Below are 16109 nucleotides of genomic sequence, written 5' to 3' on the forward strand. Positions count from 1 at the left end.
TTGCCTGGTAAGTAGGCGGTAATAATAACAACTGAGTAACATATTTTAAATTTCTTCGAAATGACTTTCATAAGTACCATAATGATTACCTCCAAATGTATTGAAAATTTCCCCAACATGATTCAATAATATTCTGCTATCTTCTAAAAAGCAGTTAATAAAGCTGGTAAACTGGTATCTTCTTTAAAACATTTCCAAGAAACCTTCCAGCTGGTTTTAGCTTAACTTCTGTTGCTATTTTAATTCCCACTAGTTTCTGCCCAACCTCTACAGGTCAGTTAATTAAAGTACACATTTGAACCATTTAAAAAACCCTGTAAATTAATTTGCAAAATGAAGTGGTATCCAAACAATCTATAGGCCCAGATTAAATGTTTGCAGAAGATGCACAGGTGTAACTAATGACCTTATTTTATGGCTCTGTTCAATTTTGAGGTAATTGTAAGCCAGCATTAACAATATCAGGGATCTGGCACAGAGAAGACAAAATAAAACACTTTTATTCCTAGCCAGAGGAAATATTCCGCTGTAAATGCTCCATGACTTCCCGTTCTCTGGTGCCCTGCCGCATGCAGCTGGTGCCATTTTTAGTTTTTCCGCCCCTGACCCCGAGATACACTGATGTGCACAACATGCTGGTAGCTGGCCTGGACCATAACTTCTGTGTTTAAATTGTTTTCCCTGAGTCTTGAGGCTTGGTTTAATAAATAACGTTTATATAAAGCAGCAAATAAACAGTAAATTACCCAAGAGTTAGTCATATCCTGTTTCTGTTTACTGTGCTTCAGAAAAAACACTCACAGGGACTGCAATTGTACAAAACTGTAAATGTTAACAGGCTACTTGGGAACATTATTACAAAATTCAAAGAATGTGGTTGTGCTCTTTATTTGCAACTGCAACACACACACACACACACACACACACACACACACACACACACACACACACACACACTGTCTTCAGCCTCGTTGTGGCAACAGAAGGAGAAGCGTCCCTGGTATCCATGACACCTCTCGCGAGAACTGAGTGAGAACTCGTTCGAGGCTGTGGAGATAAAGTTACCTGCAAAGTTTTTCGTCGTGTTTAGCTAATCAACATCTCAAAAAGTATAGGTTTTTTAAATTGTTAATAACTGTTTTAAGAGTGTCACGGCGATGATACGTCATTGACACTGCTTGACAGTTACTTTTTCAGCAGTGATGAAGGAGAAATGTGACTTCCGCACCCGTTTGAGTTGGCTTTCGCGGGTCAGCCTGAAAAAACAAGCTAGCGTTAAATCGCTTTTATAAAGAGATGCTAACAACGAGGTATTCCGCAGATTCGAGAGCGACTACCTATATCTCTTAACGTGTACTAATTCAGTGCTTTATAACAATAGTTTAAACCCAACTGTTTCGTGGGTTAACCGTTTCTTGCCTGTGGCAGAGCACTGAAGTCAACGCGGAGCGACATCCAGACACGAGCATGTCACTGCTGTCTGTGGTCGAGGATGCTATCAAGGCATGCAAAGCTGAACAAGCCAGGATTAACGGCAGCATTCAACTCTACAGAGACATATTACAGGCCTTGTAAGTACTCTACACCCGAGTTATTAACTATACTTGTTTACCAGTGCTCGAGATTTCACTTGTGTCTGGTATTCGTAAGAAAAGACTAATTTTAAGTTTAAAAGTGCAAAACAATTATATCACAGAACGATTTATATGCTACTAGTATGTAACTTTAAGTCGATTAATGTTTACAATTGATCACAAACGTATTTATGTAGTTACTTTATTAACATCACCCAAGCAAAGCCAGAGTGTTTGGGCGTTTAAGTTCATGATCTGCGTGTGAAGGCCCCCATCCGGCGCTGTGGCTTAGTTGGTTAAAGCGCCTGTCTAGTAAACAGGAGATCCTGGGTTCGAATCCCAGCAGTGCCTTTTCAAGCTAGACAGAGTTTCACCTCCCTGACTGAAGTGAGGCGTTCAAGGACAGATGTATGTAATGTGCAAGATGTACTGCATAAGACAGATTTGTGTGGAACTGTATCTATAGTGATAAATATGCCGGGTCTGCATCATTAAATGAGGTATTGCATTATATTATTTACATTATGTTGCATTGTTTTATCACCAAGACAGCACTGACAATAATTCTGTTACTTTATAATTTACAGCTCCCTATGTTTCTTGATCACAGTTCTTCAGTAACCAAACTTAGTGTATTTTTTTCAGAAATTCTGTTATGTTAGAAAAATCCACTTATCAATTCAGATCGATGGTAAACTGCATGTTTCTAGGTGGTAACATCTGGAATCCGTTAACGGATAAGTCTTAAAGTCTAGTTTTGTTAAAAAAAAAAAATGTTCAAACTCAGAATTTTAATATTTTGAGAGTTTGTTTATTTAGTTTGTTTAGGCATTAAAATCAGTCAATGAAGGTGTCTCTTCTGATTAAAAATCTGCCGATTTCATACACAATTGCAACTAGGAATTCTGTATATTATTACTATATGTTATATATATCATTCTTGCCTAAGCTTGCTTAATTGACATAAAGTCTTTTTCCTGCAGAACACCACAACCAAAGACAGGCTTTGAGGAGTCGGATTCTGCTGATGATGCTGCTACTGGTAATAGTATAATAATAATAATAATAATGATAATAATAATAAGAGCTGTAAATGAGTTGACCTTGAGGGCAACTTTTCTTCTGTTGTCACTCGCTGAATATCAAAAAATTTCTAAAGATTGAGGAGAACATCACACGTAACATGAAAGAAGGTGGATTTTAGCATTATTGATGCATGTAGTTAAGAGCGAGATGAGCGCAGTCGTGCAGTGTTATGACTGTTTCTCTTTAAAGTAGTCACACTTCTCGTGTACTATTGTACTATTTGTGAATTAGAGACTGTCGGCGGAAAGTTTAGGTTAATACGAAGTAAAATAACTTAATTGTAAGCACATGTTTGCATGTTGCTGTCTTCAGACACAGATACCGCACCAGTGGAGAAAGAAGATATAGAATTGCTTGAACGAGCTCTGGAGAAAGCCCTTCAGGTCCGTACTGGTACTGGACCGTCTAAAACAGACTCAAAGAAACAATCTGCCCCTCGAAGGAAGGAACCAGGCCCTTCAGTACTAACATCCAAGGAGGGAACACAGGCATCTGCAGCTTCTAAAGGTAGTCAAACCACCACCAGATTGACTTCTAACTCTGCCAGTCTTTACAGAAAAAGGCCTGGCACGTCAGCATCCTCCACAGTGGGCTCAAAATCTTCAGTTGGCTGCAATCCTGTACAGTGCAAAACCACGAACAGAAACACAATCCAGACCCGTGCTGTCTATTCAGCTGGGACTGTGCATCACCAGGCAGGAAGGAAGTCACAGCAGGCTGTCTCAGCGTCTGGATCTCTTGACCTGGGTCAGTTACACACTTCAGCCCTCCACGCTAAAAAGAAGACTATTAGAAGCAACGTGTTGAGTGGCAATGACCTTGGCAAAGCTGCAGCTATCTCTACGCCTTCTTCAAATAAGACAGCGCCTGCTTCACATACAGGGGAGTCTAGTTTACCCAGACAGAACAGGTATGTCGTTACACAACTGGACCGCACTCATGGGTTGAATGTTATTTTTCTGTGTTTTTATAATCATTCTGTTTGCCTTTGTCTCATGACAGCATAGCTTCCGATCAAACTGCAAAATGGAAATCTCTAAGGACAAAGAAAGACAGGTGGGCGACATCAGTTCAAATCAAATTTTACAACTCATTATTCAATTTTTTTCCTGGGAACTAAGTTTCCCTCTCTGCGTAATCTTTAGATTGTGGGATGAAGTCGATGCCCTACAAAGGAAACCTGTGCCTGGGAGGAGTCACTTCATGGAGAGAATGAGAGCGATGGTATCCTTCCTTTTTCTAGTGAAGCTCGTCAAAATTGCCTGGGAAGCCTCAGACAAGTTTTTCCATGTTATGTAATCTTGAGGTCAGAAACATACTCTAGTGTACAAGTTCCCAACCTGAACCTGACCCCCACTAGGGGTAGTCAAAAGTTTCAGAGGCGTAAGAAAACTTTTCTTTCTTAAATATACAGTAGGCCTATATCAAAAACTACACTTTTTTAAAGTTTAGATTATTATTTAAGATATTAACTAAATGAAATCTCACAGGATAAGGGTCCGTTGAAGACCTGCTCTGCTTCTCTGCTCAACAGCCTCTTCCTGCATTCGAAAACTATGCAGTTAAAACAACAAGAGATGATAGAACAATAGTCAAACGTCAGGAAGAGGAAAACACTGAATTTGAAACCTATTAAGTATGAATGATTGTTAAAAATAAAACAAGACATACAAGAATAGTAGAAAACTAAATCTAAATCCCTTGTTTTACATAAACTCCATGAACTGTTTGTGTTAATTGTACATTTTATCAGCTGTTCTGTATTGGTATTGATGTGCATAAGGGCTGCACAGTTAATGAAAATATTATCTAAATCACAGAAGCTTTAATTTTTTTTGAAAAAAGTATAATGTGTAACAAAGCAGCTGCAGCGATGCCCTGGCCTGTACATCCTGTTCTCGAGATGTAAGAAAACATATCTGTTTGGTACAAACAAGACTCCAAAAATTGTTACATCATTATGATTTAATAGATTTTTCAAAAATTGGTCTAGGTCAGCGTGACACTTGTTAACAATACGATGCTGTAGGTAGTCCTTGAATGGGAAAAGTTGGGGCACCGATGGTTTACACTATGATACAAGAGGGATTTCTAAAGAAAAAGGTTGGGAACCGCTGCTCTAGCGTCAGAGTTACGGTAGAATTCCACTGATTTCCATTCAGAGTATATTTCTGAACAAATTCTGTTAAACACGCTTTCATTTTTCCAAGCAGTTTGATTCCCAGCACGTTGTGTTTGACCTCTTCTCTCCGGCCCTCTAGTTCCCCAAGGATTGGCCGCATGGTAGCCCAGACCAGACCAGGACTCTGGTCCACAGGCTGACTCACCAAGGGCATGACCTCATCCACAGCTACAGGGCAAATGAGCTTCTGGCCAAACAGACCCCAGAAGAAGCCACAGAGCCGGGTAAAAGCTTGCACGTAATAGCACACAAAAGATGTTGAGAAAGAAACGAGGGAAAATTTAGAGATTGATGACACAAGTGTGTGGGCAGAAAATGATCATTTTGGGAAGAAGCTGCACAGGGACTTGGCAGGAAGTGACTTTCTGAGAGCTATTTAGAATGATTTATCAAGGTTGAGCCTTTCCTCTGCTAATTATACTCAAGACCCTGGAATGAGCATGTGAGATTTTTTAACAATTACAGTGACTGCAACCATGAGACTAATTAACACACTGAAATGAAGCTAAACAACTGCTGTATCTCCTGTTACGTTACAAATGAAATTATGTTTTTTTTTTTTTATGTATTTCTGTACAGGTGATAAGACACTTGAAAGGTTGCAGATGGCAGCAGCAGAGCTTCAAAACTTTGCAGGCCAAGTGAAACAAGGTAGGATTTTTATTATTTTCTTATAAACCATGCGTTCCCTCCTAAAAGAATCAAATGTTAACCTGACTTTGGTTATATGACAGAAAAAAAATACATTATTGCGATGATTTATTCCACGGCACAGACTTGCATAAGAAAGAGGACATCGGGAGAAATCATGACCCTGTGTTTGACTCTGATTACCCAACTGTGTTTGAATTATCATGTCTGGGTGTCAGGGTGTCACTCATTCAGTACCTACAGTATGTAACATGGTATGATTTCCATTTCCTCCAGCGACACTATTATAATGAAGCTGAATGCTCAGAGATTTTCCATTCACGCCACTCAAATGACCGTATCACCTTCAGGGAGGAAGTTTTGTTTATGTTTACCAGTTATAGCTCCAGTGCAGCGCAAGTATGTCGCTAAAGCCTGTGTGCGAGAGAAGTTTCCAGTGATTTCTAACTCCCTGTTTGGCCCACACACCTCCCTCTGGTGTGGTGATGATATGCATTCAATTTAGCATCTCACACCGACAGTTCAGCAAGTGTTTCATTTCATAGCGTTTGATTTTCCAGAGAGGGGTTTATCGTTTATTGCATTTTAGCAGCATTTGAAAAATGATTGTGATGATAGCAGCGTGCTAACGAGCTAATGCAGCCTCTCCATCTTGGCGCATGGAAAATGAAAACAGAGCCGCAGTGAAACCTCAGTGCCAGATCAGTACTTTCCTTGGCCTCAACAGATCCCCCTCCCCGTGACGGTGGGGTTTTAAAGCCGTCTATCCTGACGTGGCTAGGCAAGGGCCTAGCTATTTAAAGCTGCAGCAGCAGAGCAGAAAAACGTTTTAGGGTACGGTTGCTCACGCTCACGCTCTAAAAATAACCGTATTTTCCATCAGAGTGGGAAGCATGGGATCGATGGAGGCCAGAGGGAGGTTGTCTTTGCCCCACTGGGGCATATGGTGTGTGGGGAGATGGGATGATCGCAGCCCTGCCCCCAACTATAACCTACACGACAGAGGCAGAGCTCCGAGAGCTGGAGACGCTGAGGATGAGGGTGGCACTGCTGCAGCAGGAGATTTCCCTCGAGCAGGTGAGGGTTATGCACCTGGTGACATAACAGCTCATCCGATATTTAATTGTGCTAATTGATTAGACCATCTGTGTGTTCTGTTGAGTTGTACTACATAAATACTAATAAGTAACATGCTGACAGTCTCTTCTTCTATGCGACAGGCTCTGCTGGACACTCTGTCCCCTCAGCTTTCGTCTATAGTATCTGGGCCTGGATGTCCCAACGCCAGTGCTCTGAGAGCTGTATACTCCCTGCTCGGTGAAGGAGGGCAGCGTTTCCCTGCCATAGTCCTGGACACTGAGCCTGACTGACTACAGACCACATTACACTGATTTATCAGTTTATGAAGTTCTCCCCTCTGACACCGTCAATAAAACAGGATCATTATATTGTATTGCTTTAGAACAAGCTGGTGTACCTAATGAGTGTATATTCAACCTTAATTCAGGAATCAAGGTGGCTTTTGTGAAGAATCAATGTTTTTTTCAGTCTGCAGTGACTGTATTTATTAGATAACTGATGCCATTTAATAATTTTTATGACTAGAAGAAAACCAATGTTGTTATTGGCATTTCTCTCGATGTTGTTTCTGACTGTGAATTTTGTTGCTTGCCAATGAAAATGAAGTTTCTCCAAAAACTGGGTTTTGAAAGGGTTTGTTTGTCTTTAGAAGCAGAAGAATGTTCTCAACCCTCAAAGGAACACTTAACCTTGGTTCATTGTTATTTTCATGTTAAAATTACATTTTATGGGGCGCGCCAGCGGCTTGGTTGGTGGAGCGTGTGCTCCATGTGCAGAGGCTGTGTCCTTGCCACAGTGGCCTGGGGTTCGAGCCAAATCGAATCTGTGGGCCTTTGCTCCCCCACCCCCCTTCCTGTCAGGATCTCTGGCTGTCACTATCATAATAAATGCACAAAAGCCCCAAAATATAAAAGAATAAATAAATAATGACATTTTATTTAACATTTGTGTTTTACTAGAATAATGTATAATGGAAACCTGGAGTCAGCAATGGAGCTCTTGCAACACTGACTGAACCAGCAGGTGGCACTCAACTCACAGAAGTGACCATAGGACATGTTAGCAGGTGACTAATTGCTTGTTTAGTTGCATCAAAAACAATCAATCAGTCATCAGTTGGATTCAATCTATGACCTAGAATCAGATGTGGAAATAATACTAGTTTTGATAAAATATGAATAAGTAACGGCTTCTAATCAGTATGCTGCATGACTGTCAGCATGCTGGTGTCTGGATTTAAGTGATTTAAAGGAACAATGGAGATGTTTGATCCTGGTTTTATCCTGCCTTTCGCTGAAAGCAGCAGGGACGCCATGACTTCAGGCTCATCCTCCATATGTTCCCATTTCTTCCTACTGTCTGGCTTATGCGAGTGTCTGAGGAGCTCACAGTATGAATGATTGTGCTTGTTCGGTATGAGAGGGACCTGCAACTAGTAATGAAACACGAGAAACCACCCAAACTGTGATGTGTTTGATCTCCATGCTTGACTTTTAGAATCTGGCATACATTGAATGGTAGATAGCACGTATGGAGCCAATACTATGTCTCCATGATGTGAGAAGAGCGGTAATTGTGATTTTGCCCTCCGCAAATGTGATCTGAGGGCGAATGTGAGATGCAGGAGGGCTTGGAGAGGCCTAAAAGGCTCATACCCACAGATGACGTGTGGATGGCACAGGCTTTGCCAGACTGGGCGACAGGTGGCGCTGGGTTCACACAGCATGACGTGGGCGTTCGAGCACTGCTGCATCAACCCTCGTGTGCACACAAACGCACACCCAAAGCCGGCTGAGTCACAAAGACGATGCACTTGGGGGGCCTGGCTCTCTGCATGCTTCAAGCTGGAAATGGCATGTTTCCCTGAGTAGAGGAGTAAAAACATTCAAAAAGGGAGAGGAATATTTCAGCTTCACTTGGTCAGTTCCCTGTTTCTAAAACAACAGCAGATTATCACAAATGTTCGCAAAATCTCTTTTCCAGCACCAGAAGTGTCTCACCACTTGTGGATTGCAGGCAAGTGTCGCTGTTGGCTTATGGTCCACCGATACAGTCTTGGATCACTGTGTGTGAAGGGAATAAAGGAGGAGGCAAGGAAGCATCCCTGAGATCACGTCAACACTACACACAGGTCCCAGAGGGAGTGGCGCCTACGCAACTCAGCCTTCCTGTGACCTGCATACATCAGCTGCTGTCTTGCTCCGGCTGTCACCAGCAGAGCTCTTCACTCCCACCACCGTGGCCTGGCCCTGCCCAGGTTACCCATGTCTCACGCCTTTGTCCCATGTTTCCCACGCCTCTTTTTGTCACATAATGGAAGATCCGTGGCAATTTTACTTTCCGTGGAAGCAGCATCATTTTCTTTCCCATGTCACACATGGGAGAGACAGAGTTGAAGTGTTTTTTGTCGTACACATTCCTTCCTACTTCACCCTTTTCATTTTCCCTTTTTAGCCTCAGTCCACTCCAGTGCTGGACTCCCAAGTACAAATCCACAGAAACCGAACAGTGCTCCCAAAGAATCCACTTCTCTCCCTCAAATGGCCATTGCTATTGAACATCTCTTTTCTCCTGCACCCCGCCCCTCAAAAAACACATTCCTCACTTCCCCTCTTTCACTCCTCTGTTGCCCGTCTACAGCCCCATTGAACTACAGCAGAGATCGTTAGGTTGCATTAGGGTTTATTATTTGATTTTCCTCACCAGTCGAACACTCTGAGGCAGCTTCCTCCGTCAAGTTGAATTTTTCTGCCAAGGAACATAATACAGTGTCTAAACTGAAAAACAGTAGTCCTGTGGAGACTGAGCCATGTTCTGCTTTTTTATGACAATATTACGTAGCTCTTAATCCAATAATTTCTGCCTGTGGGCATTGAAGAGCAGGAATCCTTTGATGTAATTATGAGGAGAAGCCCTGTTGTTCAGCTAAAAAACGAAGATATTATTTAAACGTCATGAGCAATGGTTTTATACCTTTTTTATATACCTTTTTTTATATATTGAGGTAAAATATTTTTTGGCATGCTTATAAAAGAGGCCTGTTGTCTCATCACAAATTTACATCTTCAAATATGCTTAAAAACAGTTTCCCCAATAATTGTGGGTACTATGTGGGTTTGGAGAAGAAATTAAAACTCGTAATTTTACGATTTACAATATTAATGAGGTAATAATACAAACTCAGAAATATTTATTATGTCTGTTCCTGAATAAACAGAGGAAAATAAGGTCCCAGAACACTGTTTGAAGCTAGAAGGTGGCAGGGTCCGCCAAATATAAACAAGTAAAACAGTATGAAAGTGTTGTCCTTTAAGGTCAGTTTGTTCATTTAGTTTGTTTAGACATAGAAAAATTAATCAATGAACATCTTTTTCTTAAAATGTCTTCCCCCAAAACTGCATGGTGCACCTTTAAGTTACAATCAAATTCCAAAGCCATTCAGCAACAATTGCCATAATCAATATAAAGTTCACAGTTAATTTTTTAAAGAAAGCTTTGAAAAGAGAAAGAAGAGAAACTGCTGCCATAGTAAATCCAGTAACACGTGAAAATAAAAACCAAGATGTTCAGCTGTGTACACACATTCATCCTTCCCTAAAGCAGCTTTTCAGATGTGGAGGAATGAGATTAGCAAGTTCAGTAGAAGAGAGCTGTCTGGATTGATTTTCTTTTCATGGCGGGCGGACGAGCGTGCTGGTGGATCAACTACGTTTGCCTTTCATTCAGAAAGGGCTGGCACCAGCTGTGTGCGTGGGTGGGAAAGGAGTGGGAGCTGCCTGTGTTTTCTCCACAAATGTGTTTTTTGTCACGTGTGGGCTCGCTCATTAGTGTGTTTACACTTTCATTATAGAAATGCTGTATATTTAATGCCCTCCTACAAAAAGGTGTCATCTGGTGCCTGCATGCACATGACAAGAGCAGTGTGTGGGTGGTTGTAGGATTTCTGTTAGCTGTGGGGTGCAATGGGAACACCATTACTATATAATTACCATATGGAGGTGAGACATCCATGCTGTTGCAGCGTGGGGTGAGATGCCCCTTCCCCCATTAAAGATATTGTGGCAGAGGGATTCCCCTTTCTCCTCCTGATTTCCAGTCAGCATAGGCTTTTGTGTTCCCCAGGGGTGGCTTCTGTACTGCAGAAAAAACAAAAAAAAAGACCGCAATTGAGAGGCAGTGATGGGGAGATGAAGAAAAGAGGGAGCAGTTAACTCTTCTCCCCTCCCCCTTCCTGTGCTTCGTCAACCCCTATTCTCCCTGCTTCAGTGTTTGACGTCACACAAAGGGAGACCAATCAGTGCACTCGGACATACCCTTTTCTCTTCCCTAGCTCCTCCCCTTTCCATGCTCCCTTATATATCGCCTGCCACAACATTCAGCAGTTCAGAGTGTACAATGTGCTGCCAGAGAGCCAGCAGACAGTGTACAGAGAAACGGCAAGAGAGGGAGGCAGAGAACGGGAAAGTGTGAGTGGATTTCAGCGTTAGACTTTAGATGCCTTCATCCGACACGCTCCAGCCATTCCTGCTCACATAGACCCCCTTCTCCTTCCTCTCTTTTTCTACCTTTCTTTCTGTTTCTCCAGGCTAGAGCTGACTAACGGGATCCAAGAGGCTCACGCTGCTGCCTGTTTTCAGGATACACCAGACGTCACCATCAGGATGGGCTGTACAACGGGCCACCTGGCTTGCCAAACCCAGCCCCAGACCGGCTTGGGGCAGGAGGGTCAGTCCCTGGAGGCTGGTGGCGCCAAAGTGCCTGAGGTGCTCTCCTCTCTGGAGCGTCTGTCGCAGGCCACCGGGGGCATGGAGAAGTCCTGGTACCGCTGCATCTTTCCCTTTGGAATCATCTCTTTGGTGATCGGTGTTGCAGGAACGGGAGTGACCTACACTTATAATGACCTGCCTCAGACTAAAGTGGTGTCAGTGGTGCTGCTTGTCATGGGACTTTTGATGTTGCTGATGGCCACAGCCTGTTGGACTGTCCACAAGAAGAAGAGGAGGAAAAAGAAAGAGGGAGGCTCATTCACGTCTGAGCAGTGTCCCCTGTGAGGCGCGCGGGGAAAGCAGTGGTAGGACCTCGATAGCAGAGATACACCCAGGGCTGGGAGCTCAAGGGTTGGCTAAGAAGCTGCCACTTCACCTCCTCCCAGCTCCAATTCCCCTCTATTCTTTATCGCAGAGTTTGGCTCAGCTCATACTGGAGAGAACTTGGGCTGAGAAATCATAGAGTGGAAGGACAGATAGACGGGACACTGAGGATCTGTTTAGTCTGGACCATTTTGGAATGGCAAGGAGGGATCACCAACGCCTCCCACGTCCTTTTTATCATCAGACAGCAGGTGTCCAGTGTCAAAACAACCTCCGAGGAGACACACATATGCATTGCGTACTACATGCATATTTACACGCACAGATACATGGCCCTCACTCACATATGCACCGGGAGTGACAGTGAGAGCTCGCGCAGACACCTAACACGCTATGCAGAGCTGCTGCCGGAGTCAATGCTGCCGTCACTAGACACGTCAGTCACAGCATTCCTCCTGCCAGGACAGGTGACTCTCCAAGAGGCCAGAAGTGGGCCAAAGACGGCAACCTGATACCCAGTCGAAAGAGCAGCACACCCGCGTCAGTGGCCAGCGTCATTCACTCGTCCTGTGACACCGCAGCAATGTGTTGGGGGCTTTTTTTACGCAATGGGAGAGTGGAACTTGAGTCCAGCAGGATCTTACTGGCATCTGTGTGGACGATGAACTAGAGAGGGCAGAGGACCTGCTGGGGAAGTGGAAGGTGTTTGTGTGAGCTCAAATAAAGACCTGAGAGACTGTTGGGCCTCACTACGAAGGAACAAATGATTTGCACATATGACCATGTCCATGCCAAGCAAGAGAAACTTTTAGTAGAGCAACACACTCTGAAAGGCCTTTTGTAGCTTAAGCCTCACATTACAAAGGAGAGGGGCACTGACATTCTGACTGGCTGACTGACTGACTGACTGACTGACTGGCCTCCTGTCAATATGTGAGCATTTACGCCCAGCCTTGTGTCTTTGTGGGGCACCTCAACCCCACAGGCCAGAATTATTGAAGGACACTACCCGAGGGGACATGCCACTGCAGGGACACTTTGACTGATCCTGCTCCCCTACGGCCCCTCCCGCCTGGTGCCTTGAGCAAGCACTCATGGAAAAAGGCTCTGTCGCATTCCCCCATTTCTCATCTGAACCCCAGAGAATTTACCCCCTTGTTCTCTCTCTTTCTCTGGCCATCCTCATCCAACCTATATGCCTTCCGCCATACGACATGCCTTGATCCCTTTCATCTCCCCACTGTGATATAGCCCAGGAGGGAGTGTGTACAGCCTTTTGACACACATGTTAAGACACACATACACACACGCTTAAATGTAAGCCCCGTATTCCATTGGCATCTGACTTTATCTCTCTGTGCCAAAGAAAGTGGATTATTTTCTCTCACAGTGAAAAGAATATTGACTGAGAGTCTCTTTGTCAGTCTGAAAATAGGATACGTTCTGTTCTCTGGTGAAAACAGATTGTTAGACATGGGGGTTTCCCTTTCCGACACTTTTTCTTTCAGAGCGAGTGTAGCTGCACTCAGCTCCACATCTGTGAATAGGTGCTTTCTGTTGGTGTGTGGTCTCACAGGATGGGACACACAATGGCATTTTATTCGTGTCTTAAATGTTCTCTTTTTGGTCGCTGACTGTAACATGGAAGGAAAAAGTGCAATGTACAGAGTGTATAGAGATTTAAAGGAGTGTAGACCGAGTGTCTCCATGTGAAGGACAGTGTACTAGCACTCCTTTTTACCCTTGAGAACCATCATTGATCACTGTTGCATTGATTCTGGCTCCCAGATTAGTGACGCTTGTTGCTGAGTAAAATGTGTCTATGCATCCAGAGGTAGCAGTTAACACACAATGCCAAAGACCGTCTTGAGGGCCAGCTTTCCAATTACAAGGCTGCATCTGCCTGCCTGCTTCAATAGACGTGTAATGTATCAGTCCTCTCTCACATATAATTTGCAGCTCAGTGGGCATTTAGGTGTTCTGTGACACACAGATTGACAGCCGAACTCAAACAAAGGGAAGGACGGGGAGTGAGGGGGTAATAGTGGAAGACAAAAGCAGGACCTGGAAAGTCATTCCTTTCAGTTTTATGTTGGAGTCGGGAGCTATCCCTGCAGTTAGATTGGGAGCAGCCATCCTGAACAGAGCAGTATTATTCTTAGGTGATGTGATGCATTACTGGCAGTGAAAATGCCAAGCGGACAAGTTATAGTAAATCTTCTATTTATCTTTATCGACTGACAAAAACTAACATAGATCACCTGCATGCTGTACGGCCACATCGGCCCTTATTTTCTTTCAAGGTAAACGTCAAACATAATGCTCACACAGACTATTTATGAGTGTGATTTTTTTAGTACAGTGCAGTGGTATCCTCCGAACCGTGAGGCGAGAGAGAAACCCCAGCATTACATTACATTAGCTTATGACAGTGACACAAATATAAGCTTTTACTCCGCCCTGAATTTTGGCTTGTGTATCGATGCAGTTTCCACATGTTGTACATTGTGGTTGCATAGTCGTACGTGCTGATTTTCAAGCTATAATGTGCCAGTTTATTGACAATAAAAAATGATTGCAGGTGACCAGAATTTGTTTGTTAGTGATGTGAAGTGATTTCCCTTCTGCCTTCTGAAAAACTAAAAGGGAAAATCTACCTCTCTGTGCTGCAGGGGAAATACTGTATGTCCCTCACCCAGTAGACAGCCATGCTGTCTGCCTATGCTGTTTGCCACTCCAGCGAGTGATGCAGAATATGTTTATTTGTGTGCCCTCTAATATTTGGTGCTGTATATACGATTATTTTATATTTCTACTGTATATTTCTACTTACATGTACATTTTAATTGTTGTATTAAATAAATGTAATGTGAACGCCTTGGTCTTCGATGTTGTAGTTTGTGGCTTGTGGAGAAACTCCTCAACCGATTTTTAAAAATGTCTTTGTGTTAAAGGATTAGTTCACCCATAAATTTAAACTCAGCCATTATCTCCTCACCCACATGGTGATGGGGTGTCGGGTGACGTTTTGTAGTCAACAAAATGTTTCTGGAGCTTCACAGCCAAGCAGTGTTGCAGCATTTGCCTGAACAACTAAAGTAGATGGGGACTTGTTAAAACACAAAATAGTATTGATATAAAAATATATTAAATGGCTCCATGCAGCTTGCCCGACTTAATCCAAGTCCCCAGAAGCCCTGAAATCCAAGATTTGAAAAAACGTTGTATACACCTTTTTTATTTTTAGCCGAAATCATCACTGCCGCTGCGAAACTAAAAGCGTGAGCATACCCCATCTGATGTGGGTGCACAAGCTCAACGGAGCGTTAAAGGTGTAAACTTAGTATTTTCAAATCAATTTGGGATCTTGGGGTTTCTGGAGACTCGGATTATGCTGGAAAAGCTGTATGGAGCCATTTTATGTATTCTTTCAGGGTTTTTTTTTTCCTACCTCAGTTGTTGAGGAGAGTGCTGCAACTCTGTTTTGCTGTGAAGCTCCAGAAATGTTTTGTGGGCTATGAAACTTCATCCGACTTTCCATCAGCATTAGGGCCAGTATGTATGGGCTGAATTTTAATTTTTTGGGTGAATTTATCCTTCAACCGTTTACATAGATAATAAAAAACATCTTTGGTTGAGGGCACCACCTGAGCTTCCCCTGTGCTTGAAGTTTCGATGCTGTATATAGACACGCTGCCGTGTGCTGCCCTGCCAGCTTGGATGACTTGGTCGGATACCTAGAGACACGCGGGACCCTTTGGTTGTTATGAAAACAGACATGGCCAGTATCACCCAGAATAAATGACACCACCTACTGGCAAAATGATAAAGTAGGCAAACTACCCTCACAGGGATAAAGATATATACTTCTATATTACTTAAGTAGAAGTACTTATACTGCACAAACCTTACTTAAGTATTATCAGCATAATCTACTGAAGGTATCAAAAGTACCTAATGTGCAGTAAGATGGTCCCTTGTCAGTGTCTTACTGTTGTATATAATGTTTAAGGATTAATATTTATGTATGTTGCATTTCACTGCTTTAGATGTTTATGGTTGAGTTGTTGAATCTACTTTATATATTGTTGAGTAATTTAATCCACAGCAGTGCATCATATTTTATAAGAGCTAACTTTTCATGAGCGCAGAAAAAACAGCCCGTCTACCAACCATTTTTAAATATATCTTAATTTAATATAATACATTTATTTAACATAAGAAAAAGGAGAATTTCCTCGATCCATACAGGAACACTTCATCCCCAAAATCTTCACATTTGGAGATTGAGTAAATGATTTTCACTGGAAAAGAAGCATATGGAAGAAAAGTAACTTTAAAGTCACATAAAAGGGAAATACTCAAGTAAAGTACAAGCACCTCAAATTTGTACTTAAAGGGGCTCTGAGCACCGTCTGTGTTTTTTCTTGAAGCTGGTCGTTAGCT

General features: G+C 42.8%; 2 protein-coding genes across 2 annotated transcripts in view; both read left to right on the forward strand.

The window, feature by feature from the left end:
• Positions 1-1036: 1036 nt before the first annotated feature.
• ccnf (cyclin F) overlaps positions 1037-16109 on the forward strand; it is a 31599-nt gene continuing 16526 nt past the window's right edge. The window contains exons 1-8 of the mRNA XM_084371680.1: positions 1037-1310; positions 1429-1571; positions 2558-2616; positions 2973-3570; positions 3663-3716; positions 3806-3884; positions 4922-5066; positions 5422-5493. Coding sequence (XP_084227806.1) covers positions 1468-1571; positions 2558-2616; positions 2973-3570; positions 3663-3716; positions 3806-3884; positions 4922-5066; positions 5422-5493 — 1111 coding nt within the window. The 5' untranslated portion in view covers positions 1037-1310; positions 1429-1467. The remainder of the gene's footprint in view (positions 1311-1428; positions 1572-2557; positions 2617-2972; positions 3571-3662; positions 3717-3805; positions 3885-4921; positions 5067-5421; positions 5494-16109) is intronic.
• On the forward strand, positions 10575-14540 carry LOC311268800 (uncharacterized protein). Its single transcript, XM_084372661.1, has 2 exons — positions 10575-11039; positions 11159-14540. The coding sequence occupies exons 1-2, from the start codon at positions 10918-10920 to the stop codon at positions 11622-11624; spliced, it is 588 nt and encodes a 195-aa protein (XP_084228787.1). The 5' UTR covers positions 10575-10917; the 3' UTR covers positions 11625-14540.

The sequence above is a fragment of the Pagrus pagrus genome (assembly GCF_965226575.1).
Source record: "Pagrus pagrus genome assembly, chromosome: 13".
In the NCBI taxonomy this organism is placed as follows: Eukaryota; Metazoa; Chordata; class Actinopteri; order Spariformes; family Sparidae; genus Pagrus; species Pagrus pagrus.

Excerpts from the sequence above, each read along its gene's own strand:
- LOC311268800 (XM_084372661.1), top strand. The coding sequence starts at position 10,918 with ATGCTCCCTTATATATCGCCTGCCACAACATTCAGCAGTTCAGAGTGT. Across the intron at positions 11,040-11,158 it reads GAGGCAGAGAACGGGAAAGT|GCTAGAGCTGACTAACGGGA; the intron begins GTGAGTGGATTT and ends CTGTTTCTCCAG.